Here is a 19,276-nt window from a genome sequence, read left to right as displayed (position 1 = left end):
AGCTTTGCTACAATATTTTAATGCTTTTATAAAACACTTCTTCCTGCTAAAACTTAAGACCAAACTTGATCTTTATTACAGCAGACGTGTTTTCGTAAACAATCCACCACAACTTCTGCTAGGTGTTTAGCATGCACTTTTTTGTACCTTATCTTTCCTACTTTTTCTCTGCCACTCCAGTCTATGCTTCATCCTCCCCATAGGGCAAGTACTGACTATACTGTGATGAAAGATAAGTATACACCTTCTTCCCCCCAATATAACAATTCTTGTGCTAGAGATTGTCCAATCAGGAAAAAAGCACTGCACTGTGCGATGCAGAATAATGTAGCTCTCTACCTCTCCAGGGTTCTGTGGCCCTGGGATAGCCACATCCTGTGAAGAAGACATCCGTAAATGCATCCAAGGATTTCCCATTTTTAAAAAGTCCCTTCTGATTTTTCCAAACAAATACATGCAAATAAAGAAGCACTTAAAAAAAAAAATGTATACGCTATATTGTAAATATTTAACCAGATTTGTGTTTCTAATGCATTTCTGCATGAATATCTTTCTAGCTAACCAAAATACAATTTCTTAAACAGGAACATTTATAGACTAGATATACAGTTCTTGCGTCAAAATATTAGTAGTAGGTCTGTTTGCTTTTGTCTGTTTTTTGGTTTCAGTAAACCTTAGCCATGGACTGTTTTTTGTCAGTCAGTTTTACAAACTAGCAATATGTCTTTTACTCAATAAGGAATTTTCTACCTGGTATGGACACAGAAGTTATCTGTATTGTTCCTCCAGAGGGGTTTGTTAGAACTTAGCAGAAACATTCCCAAGCTGTAATAAGGACATTGTATTGTAAAGCTGCGTACACACTTCCAATTTTTGTCGTTGGAAAGGATCTTTCACGATCCTTTCCAACGACAAGGGAGTGCACGATGCATGAACGGTGCTGTACATACAGCACCGTTCATGCTCTATGGAGAGGGGAGGGGGAGAGCGACGGAGCGGCACCCTGCTGCGCGCTCTCCCCTTCCCTTTCATTAGGATCGGCTGTCGTCCATCGTCCGTGGATCCGGCAGGTCGGTCGTCCGGACGATGGACGACACCGACTGTACACACGCCAGATTTTCGCCCGATAATTGGCCGATGCCGATTATCGGGCGATAAAAATCTGCCGTGTGTACGTAGCTTTAGTCTGCTGGCAAGAAATTTGATGTATTTGATCATTTATTCATATGCCAGTTTTAGATTCAGTGATTCTACTTTTATTTCTGAAAAAGCAATGTGTGTGGTTTTATTTTTACCTTAATGTAATTACAAAATGTGTTGCACTCTATTAGTTATAATCAAGCAATTTGGCTTGTTGTTACCAGGTATTTGAAAATATTGTAGTGCAAGGTCATTAGCAAAAGGAGCATAGTACTTCTATTAGTCCTCTGGTAGTTGGCATAAACAATAAGCTCACATGCTTTTGCAGGAGAAAAATATTTTCTGAAGGGCGATTTTAACAAGTTTGTAGCTTTTTTTAAGGTCAAACATGTTACATTTTCAAGTAATTTGTTCAATCATGTTGCTATAGTGAACCATCTGTATTTTTCGGATCTGTCAGTAATTCAGGTGAGCAGCTGTAGGGTTGCAGATGGTGACAAGACTGCTATCCCCATTGGATCTGTTTTCATTTATACTTTGCAAACAAACATGGACTTAACTCTTGTTAAACTGCAATTATTCAGTGTAACGCATGCTTCTGGAAGTTTACACTAAAAGTAGAGCAGCGTGTTAAGTAATCAGCCATTGTTTACCATTCCAATTCCATACAGATTCATATTTGTATTGGTATTTCACACATCAGTTCTACTAATACATTCTACACTGGACCACTATTACATATTTATGCCCCCTTCATTTCAACTGGAGAAGCACATAAACCAGGTTGACATGAAACATGGCTCTTTATGGTGGTTTATATGATATTTTATCTAAAGTGTGCACTTTTTAAAGCATTCTTTCAAGTGTCTTTTTATAGTTTTTGGGGGAAGTGTTTTTTTTAGGTTTTTTTTTTAGATTTTTTTTTTTTTTTTTCCTACTGTTCGTGGCTATGTATTGTAATTTTATATCAGAAACCCCTGATTACATTCAACTTATCAGTCTTTTTAAACTTTTCCTTTTGACAGCAGGCATTGCAATACCTTAAAAAATAGTTCCACTTTAAAAAGTTGCGATCAGATAGATCAGACTTTATTGCAGAAAGGAACAGGCAATGTCTAGTCTACATTATACCATACTAGCCTGATCAGTCTCTTCATGTGTCAAAATTGCTGAGCTGCGCATGTGCATCTCAATGTAGGAAGCCATAATACACAGCGTGTCCAGGCTTTCCCTGTAGCTGTCAGGAGACTGTATTAATTCCCATACAGCTGCCTTCTGCAACAAAGGACCTGTCTGATAACCATTTTTGGAAAAAAGACTTTAGTTCTACTTTAAGCTTGGACGTCCATAACAAACCATAGAAAGTGAAGAGTGAAGTTTTTGGAATTTAGGTAATTTTTGGCCTAATTTCTGCAAGTTTTTTTTTTTTTTACCTTTATTTGTTGAGAAATTTATCTCACCCATTTATCGCAGAAAAAAATTATTTCAGGTGACTCATTATTGGGTGGAACTTCCCATAGGTTTATACATTAATGCCACATCCCAAGTAGTAGAAATATCCGATTTTTTTTTTTGTTCTTTTGTGGGACTTTGACATAAATGATTAAATAAAATTTGTTAAAATTGAAAATGCATATATTTTATTATTAACACATCATTATAACATAGCATTAAAAAATTTTTTTGGGTGGTTGCATAGAGCAAGGTATATTCAATACAGCAATATAATCATTCCAGCATGAGAAAACACTATCTTGCAAAGCAATAACTAAAGGTTAGATAACTTATTGATGTGATAACCGCATCTGGGCTTTCCTGTTTTGGTTGCTGCTGACCCGTAGGACCCTTTGACATGGATATATTTACAGCACTGTGTTAGTTTTTGGATAATGGTATCATTGATTATATATTATAGTACTTTGTTTATATGAATTGCTACTTATTTGTATGAGTATATTAATGTTGTTGCTTGCAGTACTTTTGTCCAACATTTGGAAAGTTGGCTTTACATTTGAATGATCAAGCATTGAGTGCATTATGTAACTGCATGTGATATTGTTACCTAACCTATAGATATTGCTTTGCAAGATAGTGTTTTCTTATGCTGGAACCATTATATTGCTGTTTTGAATATACCTTGTGCTATGCAACAACCAAAAAACATAAAAAAAAAAATAAATAAAATTTAACATTATGTTTTAATGATGTGTTATTAAAGTTTTTGCTTTTTAAATATTTCAGGTGACTACTCAAAAACAGGAGCAGATTTTGCCAAAATTGGCAAAATTTTCTGTGACAAGGGCACAGGTTTCCAGCTTTATTTTGTTTTGTTTAAAAGTATAATAGTTCTAAAACTACCACTTTCTAATGAAACCATTTACAATCTATCATCTAGGTCTGCTAGGGCACCAGAAATTTAAGAAAGATGCCAGATATATCTCTGTTTAAGCTTTTCTGCTATGTACACACAGACACAAAATAAATGCTTAAAGTAGAATGAAACTCTAAAACTTGCCAAAAGCTTTTAGTGGAAGATACTTTCAGTTTATTCTGCTAAAAACATTTTATTTTACCTGCTTATATATAGTTCTGGTAGCTGTCTGATGCCAGGGATGAGGGTGCTGCAGTTGTAATTTAACCCTAGTGCGCATACGCGGGGTTTACATTATCACTGCCTGCTCAATGGATGAAACAAGATGATGTTAAACCTGAGCCAAGAGAAGGACTTGGCAGAGGATAGAATGATTGGGGTGAAGCTCAGATCACTGGGAGCAGAGCATATTCAGAGATAAGTCTGTCATAATGAGTCAATATGCTGTGCACACTGGTGTAACAAAGCAAGTGTCAAGCTGTAGCTCAGAGGTTTAATTTATATTTGGGAAAAATAACCTCATAAACAATATTAACAGAGCTTAGGGCTGTCATTTAAAAATAATATACTGCTGCTCTTAATAATAACACCATTTGCACTAAGTTTTCTTCTGCCCTCCTGCAAAATTCTCCCAAAAATATTTTTGAAGCCTGTGAGGTCCACCCAATGCAACACTGTGCAAAATGTGTGATCCTTTTGTGTGTATATATACATATTTTCATATTACATTTCTACTGTAATCTGCTATAATTTGTATGTGGGTGTACAGTGATTTGTTTTTACAAATGTTTTTTTTTTTTCTTTCCTTATAGATCAATGTACAATAACTCGAACATACCTGTTTCTGCACAAGTTTTGGTTTTTCAGTACTATCTATTACTTTGGTAACTGGATATTCATTTGGGTAAATATTACTTTCTTTTTTAAAATCTGTTTTGCCCCCTTCTGCATATATAATACAATATATGTAATACCAGTTTACTAATAAGGGGCATTGTATAAATCCTGACATATTGTACAAAGCCAAGTAAAATATTGTTAATCCCAGCATTTTGGTATGCCAGTGAACTATTTAATCATGTAATCATGTTTTTTTATGCCTAGAAGTTGTGGGATTTTCTACTATATTTATTAGCTACAAGAGCTCAAATTCTAGAAACGTCCTTGAAGGTTTCTCTAGACCTCTAAAATACTTTAGGCTTAAAGCATTCTTGCAAAGATGGTTACCTATCTCCTCAGATGTTGGCAGCATTGTCTACATTTCTGCTGAAAAATGTTTTGCTAGAATGGCATATTTTTTTGCAGTATGAGTATGTCTATAGGCTTCAAGTGAACAGACATGGGCAGCACTGCAATAGGTTTCAACAAGCTGTGATGTAGGATGTGTGTAGGCTGCTGCTGTCAAAGGCGGTCAGAGGAATGTGTCATCTTCACAGGTAGTTAAGGAGAGTAGGGAGGGGAATTGAGAAGGATTATTTAATTTTTGAACTTGTCCTTTAAAGCAGAAATTCTGACAGAAGCATGAGTATGTTTTGTGAAAACCAACAGGTTTATTGTTTTTAAATAATTTTATTTCTGCTTACCAGTCCTTTAATAAAAATATAGCTGTCACACTGCGTCTATATAAACAGTTGACAGGCTGTCACACTGCGTATATATAGACAGTTGACATGCTTATTTACTGGTTTAGCTATCCAATGTCCTATGTCACCTCTCCAGCTTGTTTACTGGGCAGTATATCAGCAACATTACATGTGTTCATTGAGCTGGAAGGTGATCTAGAAAGTAGTAAAACTGAGCCAAGAAGTAGCAAAATGATCTTCCTTTTGTGATATGGCACAGGTCTGGAAATCACAAGCTATACAAAAATACACAAATCATATATGTGCATCGATTGTGTTATTTATCTTTTTTTTTTTTTTTTTAATCTGGACTGGCACCCTAACAATTTATTTAAACTTGAAATTATTGCATTGTGTTTGGCTTTGGCATTAGTGTTTTTTCTTCCATCCTGCCTTAAACTGAAAAATAACATTAAAAAAACATTGGGTTAACACAATTTTTCTAATTTACCCAAGAGGAAGGAATACAGTAATATATAAATGGTTACTGCTAACAAAATAATTTGCTTTCTTTTGCAATACCTTCATAATAAAAATGTACTAGTAGTCACTTTTAATCATTAATATTTCATCAACTGAAATTTATAATGGGCATCTGTAGTTACAGATTTCTTTAAGGGTTCCCAAGCGGTTCAAATACTTAAATGGAAGTATTTGCAAACAAAGATTCACTATTTTATGCAGATGCTAAAAAAATTGAAAGGTCTCCGAAGGGTTTTTTTCCCTTGTTAATTCTAATGTTGATTGCAGCTAGGTAATTGGTGCTCTAACGTGGCCCCCCTGTCCTTTGCTTTTGTCAGGGAGCCTTTTCAACACTCAAGAGGCAACGAGGCCAGTAGTAGCTGAACATAATATTCCACATAAGGTGGAAAACATAAGAGATGTATGTAGGCACACATAGTAGCTTGCTAAACAAAATCATTTTTAGGCTTAAAATCTTTACAGATTTACTTAAGGATCACAAGCAGAAGAGGACTCTAAAAAATGAAATTTAGCAATGTTAATATTTTCATTCTAATTACAGATTTTTATTATGGGGCTGATTGTATCCTGTTGCAAAGGAAAGAAATCTGTTATTGAGGGAGAAGTGGAGGACGATGACTCAGACCTAAGTGATGATGATCTTCCATATGCATAGATCCTAACTGTGCATTTATTTCTGAGAATGAGATTTTACAGTGAAGTAAAATGGTGACAGTTGTAATTTTCATTTTTGGTTGTGGCTTGTTTATAAAGACAATTGTTTTGTAAATATAAATTACTTTAAGTGATTTTCACAAAAATATATTCTAATTATTATTGTAAAAATAAAAAATTATAAAGATCTATAGTGTACTGAATTTTGAAACCAACTAATAGCACCACCTTTCTCCCTTAACTGACTAATAAAACAAATCTAAAATACTGTTTACAAGCTTACAGAATGCACTGATTTGAGGATGTACTGTGGTCAATATTGGCAGCAACTGTCTTCATTCATGCAATGACCATACTTTGTATTCTTTGTGGCCAACCCTATCTTTATCAAAATTTAGTGGAAGAAAGTAGTAGTGGGCAAGTCAATGTAGTTGGAGCGACCAAGGCAGTGCTAAACAACATTTCTTGCCTTTTGCATGCTATATTGCTTTGGGTAAGAAAGGATATGGGGCAGGGGGTATTTGGCAAAGATTCATAGTATCGTGCACTTATTCTTTAAATCAGCGGTTGTGAACCCGTGGTCAGCGAGAAAATTTTGGGGGTTCGCGGCTCTTCAAGAGAAGGACCCCGCTGGGGGAACGCACCGGCCAGAGCCGCGGAACACGTCCCCATACAAGTCCCAGGCTTAGGAAAGTGGGCAGGCTGTGTCCCTGGACATAACCAGCCCACTCTCCCATCACTGGCGTAAATCTGCAATGGGAGAGTGGGCGGGGCTACACCACAATGACGTCACTATGGGGGAGGTTTTCCCCCTTTGATTGACACCTGGCTCCCTGCGCATGCACGGTCAGGAGCCGGTGATTTTGAGTGTCTGTGGAACCAAAAAGGTTGGCGACCACTGCTTTAAATTATGTATGTAATAACTTTGATAATATACATTTAAGTTTATCTAAAGACATTTTTTTAACATTTTAAATAGAGCAGGGATTAGTTAAAACCCTGTTTGAATAAAACCTGTATCTATTGGAGGGTTTTTTTCCCTTCATCCCACATCATCGGTCTGATAACAACTGTAAAAAACTTGGATTTCATTTTTTTCTTTTGTCCTCTTAACAGTGGTCACAGTGATAAAGGGTTAATTTTTCCCAGTGTAGAGAAAAATGACAATGCAAATTGCACACGGGGCATTACGCATCCCTATATTATGTATTATTATTTTTTTTGTGGTACTTGTACCTAAATAGTAGATTAAGTAAGAAATAAAAGACTGTTTTCTTTTTAAAGATTAGAAAGGGAGAGTTGATGTCATTGTATCTCAGAGTAAGGTTGATTCTTACAGAGTTTTCACAGCTGCTGTTTAATTTTTTCCCCTAGGGAGATGTGATATGAGAGCTTTCAGCAGTCTCTGTTTTAGTTGGGATAACATCAGGAGCAATGAAGATCAATAGAATAATTTGGCCGTATTATTAAGCCTTTCATTACTCCACAGTTCTCAATAACAGGTGTGCAGATTATTAGGTTTCTTTGGAAAATGGATGTTAGCTTGCCTATCTCTGTGGACATATTTCCAGTTTTTAAATACAGTCCTGACATCTCCAGTTATTCAGAGCTGCTTGTACTCTTGCCTTGACTATTGCTAATATCAAAACAGTATAAGGCATGGATAATGTATTGCAACGTACTTATACAACATACTTTCTAAATGCTCATTCTCTGAGACATTTTATCTCCAGGACTACCCAGGTATTAGTAGTGTTGCATGAATCCCCTGCATTGCTAGTAAATAAACATCTGGATGACCAGCTTAATTTATCACTTAACGTGCCTCTAACTTCCTACTTTGGCAAGTTTATTGCAATTCAGCCTTGATTTCTTTCAAATTGACCAACTGTTTTTATTTATAATGCAAGCTGAATTGTCCAAATGTATTTGTTGCTAATAAAATGCTTTGACTTGAATATAAATGTTGTGTTCATTTTGTCTTTTAACAAATATAAAAACAGCTCAGCGAACGCTCATCTTTAGGTTATCAGTTTATTGAGTATGTTATATTCTTGTTTATTTTCAGTAGTGTTTTGCATTGGCAACTCATACATACATATATAACATGCATCAGTTTATATATAGATTAGGAGGGTCCAGTAATCTGAATTTAGGTTCTATTGCATGCTGAAAACTTTTTAACAGTTTACCTTTGGAAATTTAGGAAAACAACAGCAAGATAACCTGGGAAGAGAAGCTGCAAGGTGCAATACAACATCCAGAAGTGAAAAAAATTGCCATGACGTGTCTTATAAACTTGTTCATCTTTCACAAGAAAAACTTTTTTTTTCTGCCCTAATGTGTTCTTTTCTGTTTGATAAAACTGGTATAAAGTTCAAAATGTGAGAACTAATTACAGATTTGCTTTTAACAGATTCACATTTTTGGCAATTAAATTCATCATAACACTGCTACACATCATTGCATAATGTGTGTGATATAATTTTATTAGAAATTGTGTTACAGTAAGTTTTTAGTGGAATTGAGGCGCAAATGCCCATCTGTGCTCATCAGTGAGCCTGGGTGTATTTGACCCTGTCACCAGTTGTTCCTCCTTGAGTAATTTTTGGTAGGTACTACAAGATCTGCTTTTTTTTTTTTTTTGGATGTTTGGTCCAGTCTTTTAGCCAACTAAACTCTATAACTCAGATCCTTACTATTTTACATTTTTTTCCTGCTTAAAACACTTTACCCACATGAGCTGACTGTTGACTGCCTAATATACATGTAATGTAATAATATATGTATGTAATATTTCTTTCAATACCAAATTGCTTTTATGAACAGTTTGTACTTTTTTCTTTATGTAACTCTTTATTCAGACTTCAATAATAGACCTTTCCTATGTGTAAAAATATTCAAAAGATTTATTGCTAATCCTGATTGCCCTAGATATTCTACTGCATATGTTTGTGTGTGCCCAGAAGAATAGACTTTCTCCAGAGAATGTTATTTATTCTACAACTCATGCTGGAATTTGTTTCACAAACACTTTTTGTGTTCACATTTTATTTATTTTACTCTACACTTAAAACATTTATGATATGGATGTTGATGTAAAAATTATTTAAAGTTGAATTTGACCTAAAAACTCACCAGGATGTTTTTGGCAGCATAAAAATGCAAAGTCTGTTTTACCAAAGATCATTTTTCCCTGCTCTTTGTGTGATGCCAGGGAAAATGTAACTTATGCCCACATGCAGGTTAAAAATATTTTGGTGGTAGCCCAATAGCCAAAAAACATTGTGGTAGATACTGATATATTCTTTTTTGAAATACTTATTGTCAATATATTCTATATTCGGTATATTTACAAAACTAATCACAAAGAAGTCACTGAAAAACTCTGTATGTTTTATGTATATGCTGATGATCAGGACAATCAGGTTGAAGCCTCCAGGACTAGTCTGCCATCATGTGTCTATCCCATCTGCCCTGATACCATTCTTCCATCACCTTTATATCTTGACAGAACCTCCCCTTGTTCCTCTCTGAAATCGCCAAGGATTTTATGGAAATTTTTGCAAATGGCCCTAATTTTTAAAGTTTAAGAGCAAGGTTTGTACTAGTTCTTCAAAATTTTGTGCTTTGATTACCCAAGAAGTTCTTGACAACCATGACATATCTGTACCAGGCAGAAGCTTCAGTATCAGTCATGTAACTTGTGAAATTTGAATCATTTATCAGTTTCTGAATCTGGGGTCAATCAAAGATTTCTGCTTTTATTTTTTAGTACTAAATTCAGGGAAGAATCTACAAATGTATTTGAAGCAGTCACCGTCCTTGTTCAGAGCTCAACAAATTGCTTCATTAATCCCAACTTTATGTGTACTGGAGGGGGAATTATTTTTTCTTTGTCACTTATTGGCTCGTTGATGATCGCTGCACCTTTTTTCAAGTTTTCCTTTGGAGGCCATGTCACTTTTTCCCAGTGATCTTGCTTTGCTCTACTATCCCTCAAGCAGATGAAAAATGGATACTTTGTATATCCACTTTGCTATCCAAGTAGGAAATTCACCATTTTTAAATAAACACATATGGACCATTGGTGCTCATGATAGCAAAGCTTTTGTAAAACCATATAATATTTTCATATTCTTCTTGTTGAGTGACCAATTGGAATTGATGTATAGCAGTTGCTGTTATGCAGTAAAACAGATTACAAACTTCGAGTGGAACTGTCTATGAAAAGCCGCCAGTCTTCTGCTCGGTATTCTGGTACTCCCATATGGGCTAGTAGTGTACAGTACAACAGTACATGGGGTCTCCATCTTCACTGAAATAGTGTAGAAGTGTCACATCTCTTGTCCTATAAACTGTTTTTTTAACTTCTGGTCTCAGACAGTTTTTTTTTTTTTTTTTTTTTTTTTTAGCCTGGATGCTAAAAGTTCAGATGCTTGTTTTGACAGACTTAGGTCACTTAATAAATAATTGAGCTCTTTTTGGGAGAACCACTGGTTTGATTAATCACTTCCACTGCTAACAACAGGAATATACAGGATACAGGAATATCAGGGAGTGTACTGAACACTGGTATGGGATCATCAGCACCGGTCCTCTTTCTGATTACAAATCAAGGTACTCCCTTTTGTTTTTCCAGTAACGATTGAAACCTTTTATATTCCCAGCACAAAAATAATCATTATGATGATTTTTGGGCTCTCGTCATACCATAGGTACACAAAATTTCAAACTTTTCAGTGTTCCATTTTTCCACTGACATAGACACGCTACACAAGTTTTCCATAACATATAGGGAATACTTATCTTGGTCCCCTAGTTTAATACCAAAATATGCAAGATATGCTTGTTACACAAATTCTGTAATAATTCTCCGTTTTTGGTGAGAATATTGACCACAAATGTAGCATAATACATTACGGTCATTTAAACAGCTTCTTGAAGAACTCATATTTCTGTAAAAGAAGAAAATGTATGAATAAAAAGAAGGGCAATTAAAGTTTCATGAAAATAATGCTACATTTATTATATAAAATGCAGAACATTGCTGTAAATAAAGGTTGATAATAATATGATGTTATAACATTTGTTGGTAAAATCGTCTATTCCGATTCCTGTATCACCAGAACTAGAGCCAATTCAATGAAACGGATATCATTTCTGGATTCAGCACTTGAAATACACTTAATATATCTAAAAATCTTTGGGAGGGTTGAAAAAAAATATATTTAAATGTAACTAGCAGGTACTAGTGTTGAATTTTTTTTTAAAAAATCAGGAGCCTAAAAAGAAGTTACTACTGTCTACAAATGTAAGTATGAGGGGGTGCAGAGAAGTTCCTGGCTTTGCCCAGAGTTGTGAGATAACACATTTATTCAACATATTCCCCCCTGAGACTGATGCACTTGGTACAGCGTATTTGCAGCTTTTCTTGACCGTTAAAATAAATGTCCTTTGGTTGGGCTGCGAACCAGCTCTCAGCAGCATCCTTGACGTCAGAAATGTCCTCAAAACGTTGCCCCTTCAGATGTTTCTTCAAATTCGGGAACAAATAATAGTCTGAAGGGGCCAGTTCAGGTGAGTAGGGTGGATGGTGGACCAATTGGAAACCCATGGTGTTCAATTTGGAAGGCACAATGTTGGACGTGTGCACAAGTGCATTGTGCTGCAAAAAAAGGATCCCTTTGGTCAACTTTCCTCAGCGTTTTGTCTTAATTGCATCCTTCAGCTGGTCCAGGAGGTTAGCATAATACTGTCCGGTGAAACTAGAGCCTTGAGGTAGGTAGTCCACCAATAGAATACCGTCTTTGTCCCGGAAAACGGACGCCATTACTTTTTTGGCCAATTTCTGGGTTTGGAACTTCTTCGGCCACGCTGTGGCGCCATTCCTTTGACTGTTCCTTGGTTTCAGGATCATAGATGTGGAGCCAGGTTTCATCCTCAGTCACTAACCTAGCCAAAAAGTCCTGTGCAGCTTAAAAATGGACCAAAACAGCTTTGGATACTTCAACTCGTTCCTTCTTCTGATCACTGTTCAAATATTTCGGCACCTACTTCACTGAAAGCTAGAGCATGTCTAGGATAGTGGTGATAACAAACCCAACACGCGAGATGTCAAGTATCTGGGATATCTCTTTTGCGGAAATTAACCGGTCCTCAATAATCTGCTCATGGACAGCATCGCAGGTTGCCGGGTCAGTTGAGGTTGGGGGGCGCCCACTGCGGGGCTCATCTTCAATGGTAAAATGCCCAGTTTTGAAATTAGATATCCAGAATTTGACAAGGCTGTAGGAAGGGCACATCCCCCCCAGTGTTTGTGACATCTCAGTGTGAATGTCCTTTGCTGATTTTCTGTGGAGAAACAAAAACTTCATGATGGCCCTTAACTCCAACGACATGAAACTTGCTTGTGCCTATGCCATTACAGCTTCTGACTAAAAGAAAAAACAGTTTTAAGAATTGTAAAGACCTGATATTTGCACAGTTACATATTAAGATATTAGGCTATCATATGCCCTCACACTCATTGTTCTATTTCATCTGGAAGGAGGCAAAGTCAGGAACTTCTCAGCACCCCTCGTAAAACAATACATATTATAGTACATCTCTAATAATAAAGTTTCAGTGCTTTAAGAAATTAGTAAGTAATTGATATAAAATATCTTAAAACATATCCTCACTACACAAACCATTTTCTACGTTTTAAGTTATTACAAGGACTTTTGATTTAAATATGCTGTAACTTTTTAAATTTTTCATTCAAATGTCAAAATACTAACTTTTGAACACTTTTGGTTTACCTAAAGTAATTAAAGGGATTGAATTTGTTGCTTGTGTTATTGGCTCACTGATGTTCCCCAAAAGTTACATTTTGGTGAATAACTTTTGAAGGCTCACTCTTAGCTAAATGGATGCAGACACTGCAGCTTTTCTGACATTGCTGACATTGCTTGTTATAATAAAGTCTGATTTGTAGAATTAGTTTGAGAAAGGGCAAGGCATGATTAGGCAAAATCAACACTTACACAGATTGACTAAGGTTCAGCACAAGGAGCACCTGCTGTTATGAGCTGAGAACAAGATGAATATAGAGAGCCCATATCATTTTATTGCCATATATTTACAATTAGTTGCAGACTAGGAGTGTTTTTTGATTTATTTTACCTGACCAGGCTGCGGTGCTGCTTTGGAGGTTGAGGATCTTGCTGTGCCAGCCAGTAGGAGTACCTGATAGTCAAGACGCTGCACAAAATGATAATATTTTTGTGAGAAAGCTCTGCTAATAAACACAGGACCAGAGTTTTTTACTTGAGACTAAGGGCATACAACCTTGCTACCCAAAGCACCACCCTTCTGCTAGGATTTTGTGGGTAATCATTTTACTTAAAAAGTAATTTGCTCCGTATGGGTATAGGCATACAATGGTATATCTAGCCTTCATTTTGAGTATGAACTGAGTATTTAGTTGTTTTCTTGAAGTTGTGCTGTATAACTGTTAGTGAAGTACTAGTGCCAATTTTTGATTCCTTGTTGTACTAAACTGAAGGAAGGAAATTTAGGATAGTGGGACAGTCGTGGCTCTATTGCTTTGCATAATGTTGTTAGTCAATCACTGTGCACATAACTATAGAAGCGGCAAATTATGGATATCCTTATCAGAATGCTGGAGGCAGATTCTTAACAGTTCTATACTGCACCCTTGCATCTTTGTATAACACCAGTAAAAGTAAACACCAGCTTTTATATGTCATTGATCCACCTGAAAGATACCTCTGGGTATTCCGATGAGAGCACTGCGTGTGGGTAAAATGCACTTTGGCCATGTTGTGCTGACAGTGGAAGGGGGACAAGTGGGTATAGTTACCTAGAACCTGATGTTCACAGCATACATGTGCTACAGTCTTTGTACTCACATCTATCTTGCTTTAATTACTGTTCCATAACCAAAATCTCACATAGTCCCCCCTTACATCAGTAATTAGTAAAGACAAACTTACTGTATACTGGTGTCCTTTAAGAAGTACTCCCTTGCATAATGGTTAAGAAGTGGCACTAATATGACCACCAGTGTAAGGGGGCACTGCACAAGCGACGCAATGTAAGGGAGGGGGGTTTAGTGCTTTGTTGGAGGCTGTGGTCACAAGTGGTGCTTTGGGCAATGTGCAGGGCTAGAAATACTAAAGAGCCTAGTGGGTGGCAGATAGGGCACTTTAAAAGATTGGAAGTACCTTGCTGTGTTGGGGGACTGGAAAACTATGTAGGGCTTAAGGCAGTATGGGGGTCTTGGAGCACTGTGCTAGTGGAAAATGTGCAAAGTATGTAACGCATGGCAAAATGCCAGGAGAGAAGATGCCAATTACATTGTGGGAAGAAACAGCAACTATAGCCAAACAAGTCCACACTGCATAGTTGAGGAACAGCTGCTGTAAATTGTGCACACTGGGGAGAGATGTTTCAAATGCACTAAATAAAATCACATATGTATTAATTTCTAACTGTGCACTTAATAATCACTGGAAACCATCCAAATTGGCAACCCTCTCTGCTTCTGAATCATGGAGATGTAGGTATTTTTATCAATTTTCCTGTCTCTGGCATTATTATTCTCATTTGTTTTGATATATTTTTGCTGTTCCTGATCTTGAAGTACAAATTAAGTTACAGACGTATTTTATTAATTTCATGTGCAATTGCTCTTGAAACGAACAGATAGCATGAACTTTTGCCAGATATGTCATGTTTGATTATAGTAAAAAGGAGAAGGAACTAAGTGGTCTGACCAACATAAAAAGCATGAATAATCTCTAATAATATTCTCTAGAGAATTTGACAGGCCTGACCATGAGCAGTGTCTTAAGTGATGCCGTTTGTAGCTTAAATAGAACTGAAAAAGGCATGACCAGCTGTTAGAAATGAAATGGCCTTGGTTACAGAGATAGTCACCAAATCCTAAATTTTTCTAGGTGACAAAAAGGCACATTTTCATTTTGTTTTAAATTTTTATTAAAAGGTAGTTTTAAAGGGAGAAATCTAAAAACAAACAAATCTAATCATGAATGCAATACATTTGACCTAAATATTAGATATATTATTCTTGTTGAGCAATGTGTAACACCTTCATAAACAGTATTTATTACCTTTAAAACAGACTACAGAACAATATTTTAATCTTGATTCTCTACAGAACGCCAGCACTATCTAGGGCAATCACATACTATCAAGATTAAAATATATCACATAAAACACATAGACGTCACATATAATCTGGTAATTTAGCTTGAAATCACACCTCACAGTATAAGAAAAATTGATGTGGAAAGGGATTGAAGAAATGCCCATTCCTGTCTATAGTGTTTCTATAATAAAGCAAACCTTGAAAAAAATTCTAAACCATCTAGGGCAGTGGTGCCAAACCTTTTTTCATCTGGGGGCCGCTGTTGATATTGAGATAAAACCCACGGGCCACAATGCAAAGAAATATTAAAGATGTATGTTTAAAACTCAATTCAAATGTTTCTAGTTACCATATCATACATGCACCAAATAAAGGGGATGAAAAACCAAGAATTTCTGCACTCACCATTTGATGCCTATTTAATTAATGTGACATTTTATTAATGAATGATACAAAACTAAAGGTATCATACAGTGTTGGCCAGACATATATTGATCCCTGGTCACCATTCCTGTACCAAAAACAGAAACTACACCATACAATGCGTCCTGGCAGTTATAGGGGGCCACTAACCTTCTTTGTACCCCAACATCTCTGCAATGGATACTTCAAGAGAAATGCAAATCATGTGACAGCCAAGAGGTCCATGTTCTTACGACTACGTCTTCAAGTCCCTACATCTCCCCTTCCTGGGAAATTGGGTTCACAGAATGAAAGTGGCCAGATATGTGTGTCAGGGTAGCATGGTATGACAGGTATATTTTTTATATCTTGTGATGACACTGTACTGATGACATTTTGCTGGAAGTTAGCCACAAGAGTTCTGCACTTGTAGTTACATTTCTCTTTTACAAAGAAATTGGGGTTCATAGACCGTAAGGGGATAGCTATGTGTGACAGGGTAGCATGATAATAATGGGTATAAAATTTTATTAGTGGGGGGGGGGGGGGGGCAAAAGGCATTTCCTACTGGCTCCCATATTTCCAGTTGCTAACATCCCTCTGTTCCAGAGAAATTGAGGGTCACAGAAGGTGAGTGGCCAACTATGTGTACCAGGCAGCTAACCAGCTGCTCAGTCCCTCACACCGCAGCATGTGGAGATTTGACTCCAGGCGGCAGTGAGCGGTACTAAGCGTCTCCCCCTAGGCAGGGTTCTATGGCATGAGGAAGGGGTAACCGCAACCTCACCGACAGTCTGAACGGAGTCTTGAAGTTCTGTGAACAAGCAAGTATAAAATTAGGGCAACACAGCACAGAGTGATTTTGGTTTATTAACAGTTCTCAGGGTTCCCTGTGTAGCCTGAAAGTATCACATTCCTGTGACACACAGTGTCAGAGATAATAAAGTTTTTACATTGGGATATTAACAGCTGCATGGACACAGACGCAGCTCTTATGCTGCTGCTGGGATTATCTGATAGTACAAGGTGGGTGGGGAGCAGCTTCCTCTCCTGGTAGCACAATCTCATGGAGGAACATAGGAGATGTGCGCGCTCCCTCCCCCACAAGACAACGAGCAGAGGGCCAGATCTGTGAGGTCAGCGTGCTAGACTTGGCTCGTTGGTATGGTTGGGCACCCTTGATCTAGGGTGATATTGCAAGCACCTGGTTTACAGAACAACCAGGACAAGCAGATAATTATCATGTAAGGTAGTCTGCGGATGTGTGTTTATGGGGCTACTGCTGCATACCATTATTAAAAGGGGTTGCAGTGCAACTGACTGCTTCTGACTGAGCTGCTTTCAATACATTACATACGCCTTAGTCTTTCACTCCAAGCAGGGTTGACTCAGGTTTTATGTAACCATAACCCTTTTGTCCTTCTCCAAATGTTTGTGCAATTCACACTCTCGGCATTCTCCTTAGTGTGCAATTCACACTCTCGGCATTCTCCTTAGCACCAAGTGCTTTGCACCCTTTCTCCTCCCAAAGGGACCTCAACATTTACAATTCTAGCAACAATGCATGCTAAGTTTTGCTGAACATGGGTAGTGACTTCTACTTAAACCCCTGCCTAGCATGCTGAAAATCCAAGGCACTCTCTCAAGTGGGTAATTTCTCAGGTTCTGCTAACCTCAGATCCCCATAGGCTGCAAAATGTAGTGGGTGACCTAGCTGGCCAGTAGGAAGAAAATAGAGGAAGCAGCAAACATTGTTCAATCGTCAATCCTTGGGATTCCAATAAAAAATATAGAGCTTCTATTATCTATTATTATTATATGACCAGACAAATTTAAACATTGACTTGTTATATTCTTTGTTACCACAAAATGTTAATGACTGTTTCATGATGTACTATAAAACCCTTCTTTCCCACGTGACAGTCCATCTATATCTTCCTGATAATAGTTGTATAAATCTGAATTTCCAGTTTTTGTGGCAAGGTCAGCAATGGAATAACTATCTTTATTGAATAATATGATCTCTCTTTGACAGTCACTCTTGATTTCATTTCCTGGGACACATGGTATCTTTGTTATCATGGAACACAGGTAGCAGAAAGATTTTACATCTTATCTATCCTCTTTACAACATATTTCTTTCTTTTTTTTTCATGTTTTTTCTCTTGTCATGATCATGTATCTAGTCTTTAAATTAAATAAACTGCATTAACTTTATTACATGGCCTGAACAAACAATAAGTCTATAATATTTTAGAAGTGTTATTGCAGGTCTTAAGGCTCTAAGACTTGCTGTCAATGTACATTTGTGTGCTTGAAAAAAAAACTAGTTGCTTTTGTTGAACAAATACCACTTGTGTTGTTCCCATCTGTTATTGTTTCCGAAAGTGAAACTCCATGTTTATTAGTTTATAGTGACAAATATAATTATTGTGATTTTCAGGATCAAAGGGACTCGACTTTTAGTTATATATTTGAAGTAGTGACTCCAAAATGTGCAGAAACACCCATGTAGAGGACATACATTTTAACTAAAATGCTATGCTGAGGTATGTAGGGAAAAAAATCAATATACACACTCTGTGACTCTGCAGTGTCATATTTCCATAGACTATTTACATCTTGTATAGATGCCTAGGCATCCTTTGGTATGAAGATAATGGGCTGACTGTGCGACTAAAATTTGTAATGTAAAATAGGTATCTAGAAATTTCCAAAAACTTTAGTGGTCTTTACATTTTGAACAATTCCAAAATTCCATCTTGTGGAATGTTCCTGGTTTGCAGTGGTTTGTACCTAGCAAAAGTGGTGACATGGGTGTGGGGGCCCACAGCTCAATGACCTGAACCTGGCTGGTCTGATCCTACAAAATAGTTACTGTTGCACAAATTGCTGAAAAGTATATTGTTAGTCAATATTGAATGGTGTCAGAACACGCTGCACATTACAATATGCTGCAAATGGGTCTGTATAGCTGAAGACCAGTCAGAATGCCCATTCTGACTCTCGTCCACCCCAACCTGCCCCAATCAATAGGTACATGGGCATCAGAAATGGTCCAAAGAGCAATGACACAAGGTGACCTGTTGTAAAAAAAAAATCATAATATGTTGTTATAGTATGTTGTCATTTACTTTTGGAAGAAATGGCAGAACAATGAAATATGGGGAAAGGCATTCTGGTGGAAGCAGTTGAACTCTAGGATCTTTTGTTACCCAATCTTTTCCCTTCTAAAGCCCAATCTACTAATCATTATATTTTGTTTTTGTTTTTTTTGTTTTTGTTTTCTTATTATATATCTTTTTATTGGCATTTTTCATAAGAAAGTACAACCTCAAAATAAGACTGCCGTTCCCAACAAAAGGGGGACATCAGTGAAAAAAACAAAAACAACATAGGTTGTAGTATGTCACAATAACAAATAAT

General features: G+C 36.8%; 1 protein-coding gene across 2 annotated transcripts in view; it reads left to right on the top strand.

Annotated features, from left to right (window-relative positions):
* The window catches only part of LMBRD1 (LMBR1 domain containing 1), a 95,890-nt gene extending 87,656 nt beyond the window's left edge, over positions 1–8,234 (top strand). For both annotated transcript variants that reach the window (XM_072408487.1, XM_072408486.1), the window contains exons 15-16: positions 4,324–4,415; positions 6,158–8,234. In XM_072408487.1, the coding sequence (XP_072264588.1) occupies positions 4,324–4,415; positions 6,158–6,271 (206 nt within the window). In that variant the 3' untranslated portion in view covers positions 6,272–8,234. The remainder of the gene's footprint in view (positions 1–4,323; positions 4,416–6,157) is intronic.
* The last annotated feature ends 11,042 nt before the right edge of the window (positions 8,235–19,276 follow it).

Source organism: Pyxicephalus adspersus, chromosome 4 (assembly GCF_032062135.1).
Source record: "Pyxicephalus adspersus chromosome 4, UCB_Pads_2.0, whole genome shotgun sequence".
Taxonomy (NCBI): Eukaryota; Metazoa; Chordata; class Amphibia; order Anura; family Pyxicephalidae; genus Pyxicephalus; species Pyxicephalus adspersus.
The sequence above is the reverse complement of the archived record's forward strand: the minus strand, read 5'-3'. Positions and strand labels throughout refer to the sequence as shown.